At 53.3% G+C, this 6,000-nt stretch overlaps 1 protein-coding gene across 1 annotated transcript; it reads left to right on the forward strand.

Annotated features, from left to right (window-relative positions):
- On the forward strand, positions 1,842-5,627 carry LOC8085726 (peroxidase 5). The gene is made up of 3 exons (XM_002465923.2): positions 1,842-2,391; positions 2,825-3,013; positions 4,758-5,627. Exons 1-3 carry the CDS (start codon positions 2,155-2,157, stop codon positions 5,331-5,333), a joined length of 1,002 nt encoding a protein of 333 aa, XP_002465968.1. The 5' UTR covers positions 1,842-2,154; the 3' UTR covers positions 5,334-5,627.

Consider the following 6,000-nt stretch of genomic DNA (forward strand, 5'->3'; position numbering starts at 1 on the left):
CTGAACTGAAGCTTCGTCTGAGTTGTGGCACCGGTTCGACCTCCTGGAATTGGGGTCAAAGCAAAACCGACAGCAGCAGTCCATGATCTACTGACTGATTGGCTATTGATGGCAATGGCATGGACCTGCCTGCATGTGCAGCCACCTCTCACCGTGCCAGGGTAGGAGTACGTAGACAGGCAGGCAGAGGCATGGACCTGAAGAATGAACTGGTAGCTAGCTAGCACTTGACGACGCCATTCTTGGCTGCAGCAGAAGCTGAGCTGGTATGACGTTACATTAACAATTACAGCGCTGCAAGTAACTCTGTAATAAACGGTAAAGTTAAAAGGTCCTGTAACAAGAACAGAAAAGGAATGTTCCACTGCAGGCTTGCAGAACAGTGAGAAGCCAGTGGTTGGTTCAGATTTCAGAGCCTTTCAGCATCCATTCAAGTTCAGAGACTACAGTAGCTAGCTTTCTTCAGTAACTCAACTTTACCAAGAAACTGCATGCTTCCTTTCGTAAAGCTTGTGCACTGACGGATCTAAAGTGTGGCGCCTGGCGCGGCTGAAGAAAAGCTCTGTCTCCTTAAATCCTTAACGTGGAAGGCACTCGGATCTGGGGCTTCTTTTTCTCTGAAGCCAGGATCTATTCTGGCCTGAGGTGCCTGCTCCTAACTAACCACACTTGTATTGTAGGTGTACTCCTAAACTTGTCTGTTGTTAAACACTACTAATATACTACTCATACTAGGCATATGTACAAATACTAGCAGAAAAATGTTGTTTTAATCATGCGTATGTAGAAAGGCGTTTTCAATGATCCATGCAATGTGATAATAATAATGTAATGTAACGTAGGCGGCAGGAGTCAAATCCGTCCACGAAAGCAATCCAATCCATGTTCCATGGGGATCAACTGATCAATCATGCAGTGCATGTTCGTGGTGGCCGTGGATTCAGCACGCCGCGTGGGGGCAGCTGGCATGATTGCGCGTTCTCCGCCTGCTGACGCTCGTCGTTGCTTACGGATCGGGACGACGAAACTCTGAATCAACAAGAGATGAAACCTCATGAGCACTGCACTGCCCTGCACTGACACTTATTACCTTACTTTCTGAAGCAACACGACATCTGTGCGTATTTGTATAGACCTTGAATTTCGCTGAAATTTGTCTTATGGTGGATGTTTATGCTAAAATTCTATAAGAGAAAAAACTGTTCATTTGCTAAAAAGTACTGCTTGCTTGAGCTTATATGTCGAATCTGTCAGTCATTCAGCAGAGTTTTTCTCTCGCAACAAATCAGTGAACAGTAATGAGTTCGCTCACGTTTAACACACCGGAGGTGGCAATGATGCTCGTGCTGCCTGCCAACTGAATCAGAAGCACAGTAATTTCATTTGACACTAGATATATAGTAAACCCGTCCGGCCACTGTACTGCCACTGATGATCAGCATCTCTTGTGCATGTGCTTGTAGTACCACCTGACCTGGCCAACTCTCACTCCCAGCATGCATGGGAAGAAAGTTCCATGGAGTACTGCATATAACTGGGAAAAAAGGAATGAAACACACACAGCATCATCACGGTTCCCAGCTCAGCTTAGCATACAATCCTTCCCTTTGTACCTACCGAAGGGCCCTCTGTCAACTCCCACTGTCCATGGGGTCCCTCGCTCGCCAAGCGACAACTTAGACGCTTTCCATGCATCAATGCAGCAGATCAAAACCAAAAAGGCCTGAATCATTTTTACAGATCCCATGCATGCATCGTTTTCTTCAGCATCAGCAGTTCAGCACCTGCCGGCCTGCCTTCTCTTTTCTTTTGTTATCCCCTCACTGCCTCACAAATCTCAATCAATCAAATACCACAAGGCAAGGCCCCCATACGTCTCTCCCTCCTCCACTAAGCACTAGCAATGATGGCCCTCCGTCAGGGCCCCCTCCCACATGGGATGGCCAGTTGGCCACCCCAACTCTGCCAATTGCCCTATAAAACCGCCTGGACCGACCGGAGTCCCACAGCGCAGCTGTGACCGGAGGAGGAAGAAGAAGAATCAGCGGCAGCGATCGACACAGGAGGGGGAGCGAAAAAAGTGGCCTTTTTTGCAGCCGCCGGCGACAGGACTCTAGCGCTTCTCAGCTCAAGCATCTGACAGGGGATCGGAGGATGGGGGGACGACGCAGTAGAGGAGGAGGCGCGTCGGGCCTGCTAGTGTGGGCGGTGGCGATTGCGGCGGCGGCGGCGGCGGCGGTGTCGCGGGCGCAGCTGCAGGTGGGGTTCTACGACACGCTGTGCCCGGCGGCGGAGATCATCGTGCAGGAGGAGGTCAGCAAGGCGGCGTCCGGCAACCCCGGCGTCGCCGCGGGCCTCCTCCGCCTCCACTTCCACGACTGCTTCGTCAGGGTCAGTGCGCGCTCTCTCTTCGATCCATTATTGATGATGAATGACAGCACGGCATGCCGTACAGCTGCTTCGATTCACCTACTATCTGCTACAATTAGCAAGCACGCTGCTGCTGCGCCTTGCGTACAAGAGGAGGAGAGAAGCTTCGAGTGATCCAATGCAACGTGGTGTCACCCTGCCTCGCTTGCATTGCGTAGTTGCATGTGAAGCTTGCCTGCCTGCCTCTCCTTCCTCTGTTCATTCATTCATTCCCCTCCACGCACATATTCGTATTTTTGTCTCCTCGACTTGTTTTACAGCGATAAAGCTATTCATCTGACACATGAGTCACATGCATGCAGTAGAAGCAACAGGAACATCATCGATCAGTTTTATTTTCTTCTACTGACTGATAGCGAGCTGTGTTGTACTGACGACGACGCATGCATTGCAGGGGTGCGACGGGTCGGTCCTGCTGGACTCGACGGCGGGCAACCAGGCGGAGAAGGACGCGGCGCCGAACGCGAGCCTGCGCGGGTTCGAGGTGATCGACAGCGCCAAGACGCGGCTGGAGCAGGCCTGCTTCGGCGTCGTCTCCTGCGCCGACATCCTCGCCTTCGCCGCCCGCGACGCCCTCGCGCTGGTACGCACTGCTCCCCCTCCCTCCCTCCCTGTGCACCAGTGTCAACTACCTCGCGCTCTCTCACTCTCTCAGTCCACCTACCTTCCAGCTGCTCTGCTCATCCACTAGCTTCTCCTCCTATCCGGTGGTTCACTTGAGTCAGCAGTAGTAAATAACAAACACAAAACGACTCCCATCCCAAGATAGAACGCAGAGCTCGATATCGGTCTAGGATCACGCGCGCGACGCAGTGCAAGTGAAGAGGCATGGCCCGGCCGATTCGTCGGTGCCTCCTTGCCTTTCTGGACGTTTTTTTTTTCTTCCCCCTTCCTTTCTGGATGGGAGATGGATGGTTGCCAGGACAGCAGCGTCTTTGGAATGGAAGCGTAAAAAATGGGGACTTTTTTGCTTGTGATTCAGCGATCGCAAGGCCGTCCAGGTCCAGCCTTTCGCGGAAAGCAAGCCCTGGTTGATTGGCGACTCCACCGAATGATGATGCCCTGTACTGCACGTACGCGCACGTAGGCCGCGGTCGGGCATCGGGTGCGGCCTGCCTGCCTGCCTCCGAAGCAAGCGCACGCACGGTGGCCGTGCAGTGCAGTGCAGCTAGCAGCCGGCAGGGTGATGCTCCGGCAGAGAGGAGAGGCGTTCGTTTCTTTAGGTGCACGTCTCGGTTTTGTTTGGTTGTTCGGTTCGTTACCGTGCGCATGCACGGGCCTACCGGTGGGTCGGCGGTGTCCGTAGCAGCAGCAACGGCACATGGTTGTGTCGTGTCGCCCTCCAAAGGCTCAGCGTAGGAGAGGGAGAGAAGCCCAGGACCCCTTTCCCTTAAAACTTTCTTCTGGAGGTGAAGATGGCATTAAGGAAGTACTTTGTTCAGTTCAGGAATAATAGGAATAGTACTCCATTTGCCTTGGGCTGGGGCCAATTTAGCACTGCAAAAACAAGAAGAATGCTCGTCTGCCGAATGCCGTTAGGGTCACTGGATTCCATATCGCTATATTTACTGCTCACATGACGGTTGTTTCACACTGTAATGTTTGGCTTGGGACGATATATGGATTGGTCCTATGTGGTCTGTGCTAACTTGGTCAGCTACATTCTGAACTAGGAGAACCTGGGCACAATTACTAGTGCTGACAACCCGAAAAACACATTGATACGATACCATTAAGTCAACTGATCACGTTCAGCATTAAACATGCTGGTCGAGCCTGACTGAGGTGCTGCATCCCCGTTCTAGTATTTGGACAAGCAGCATCTTGTGCACGCGCCGGCAGTATCACCAGCTGGTGAGACGACTGTGAAGTCGGCGTCACACTGTCACTCATGGTCGTTGCAGCTAGCCAGGGAGCGTAGCGTACGAAACAGAACTTTCCATTACGCAGCTGCAAAACAGAGCACGACGCTGCTAAGAGCCGTCGAGGCAGCATCAAAATCCGGCGGCGGTTTGACGTCCATGTCTCGACGAGGCGGCCAGCCTTGGGAACGCGGCGTGGGGCACGCCAGGACACGTTCGTGGGCGCATGGTTTTTCGTGGATCCGACGCGCACCCCATGTGCACTGCCCCGGGCCCGGCACGTCCACATGGCCTTGTTGCTCTGCCGTCGCAGTCTCCCGCACCCGCCCACCACCCGGAGGGTGGCGACCGGACGTTCCGGGTTCGCAGGCATGTGCCAGCTCAGCTCGCGTTCGCTGGCTGGCGTGGCGGTTACTGACGAAAGCTCCGGCTAAAAGTGTTCTGTTCTGTCTGATGATAATGCAGGTCGGGGGCAACGCGTACCAGGTGCCGGCTGGTCGGAGGGACGGCAACGTCTCGTCGGCGCAGGAGGCGGGCGCGAACCTGCCGCCGCCGACGGCGAGCGTGAGCCGGCTGAACCAGGTGTTCGGCGCCAAGGGGCTGACCCAGGCGGACATGGTGGCGCTGTCGGGCGCGCACACGGTGGGCGCCGCGCGCTGCAGCTCCTTCAACGGCCGGCTCTACTCGTACGGTCCCAGCGGCGCCGGGCAGGACCCGTCCATGGACCCCGCGTACCTGGCGGCGCTCACGCAGCAGTGCCCGCAGGTGCAGGGGAGCGACCCGGCGGTGCCCATGGACCCCGTCACGCCCACCACCTTCGACACCAACTACTACGCCAACCTGGTCGCCAAGCGCGGCCTGCTCGCCTCCGACCAGGCGCTGCTCGCCGACCCGACCACCGCCGCGCAGGTGGTCGGATACACCAACAGCCCCGCCACGTTCCAGACCGACTTCGTCGCCGCCATGCTCAAGATGGGCAACATCGAGGTGCTCACCGGCACCGCCGGCACCATCCGGACCAACTGCAGGGTGGCTAGCTAGTAGACTCACATGCATGTGTGTTGGCGGGCGGCGGTGTGATTAAAATCATACGGTGACGAACTGTACGTACGGCGTAGAGTGGTGTGATGTGGTCCGATGATGAAAATTGTACGTGTCCATCGATCGAGAGCTGTAGTTGTGTACGTAGTACAGTACGTGCTAGTTACGTATACGCATCAGTTGCTTATAGCTTGTGCGTCTTTTTTTTTTTTGTGTTATATACACTTTTTTGTCCTTTTGGTTTTATACGTGTTTATGGATCAGTGATATAGCTTTATTTATTCTTTTAGCTTACTTGTGACTTGCGCCTTGTTTAGTTCGCTAAAATTTTGATTTTTGGCTACGGTAACATTTTCGTTTTTATTTGACAAACATTGTCCAATAACGGAGTAACTAGACTCAAAAGATTCATCTTACAAATTACAGGTAAACTGTGTAATTAGTTTTTATTTTCGTCTATATTTAATGCTCCATGCATGCGACCAAAGATTCGATGTGACGGAGAATCTTGAAAATTTTTTGGCAACTAAACAAGGCCTTGTGTGCCATGTAACCATTAAACCATGAGTCGGGGATCATCAGCAACTGTGTGTATATCTAATCTAAGGATTGTGAGAATATATATAGTTATAGTGCTCAATGAAAAGCTGCGTAGACAGAAAATCTT

The sequence above is a fragment of the Sorghum bicolor genome, chromosome 1 (genome assembly GCF_000003195.3).
Source record: "Sorghum bicolor cultivar BTx623 chromosome 1, Sorghum_bicolor_NCBIv3, whole genome shotgun sequence".
Taxonomy (NCBI): Eukaryota; Viridiplantae; Streptophyta; class Magnoliopsida; order Poales; family Poaceae; genus Sorghum; species Sorghum bicolor.

Coding starts and splice junctions, on each gene's coding strand:
- LOC8085726 (XM_002465923.2), top strand. CDS start 2,155: ATGGGGGGACGACGCAGTAGAGGAGGAGGCGCGTCGGGCCTGCTAGTG. Junction 2,392..2,824: donor TCCACGACTGCTTCGTCAGG/GTCAGTGCGCGC, acceptor CATGCATTGCAG/GGGTGCGACGGGTCGGTCCT. Junction 3,014..4,757: donor CCCGCGACGCCCTCGCGCTG/GTACGCACTGCT, acceptor ATGATAATGCAG/GTCGGGGGCAACGCGTACCA.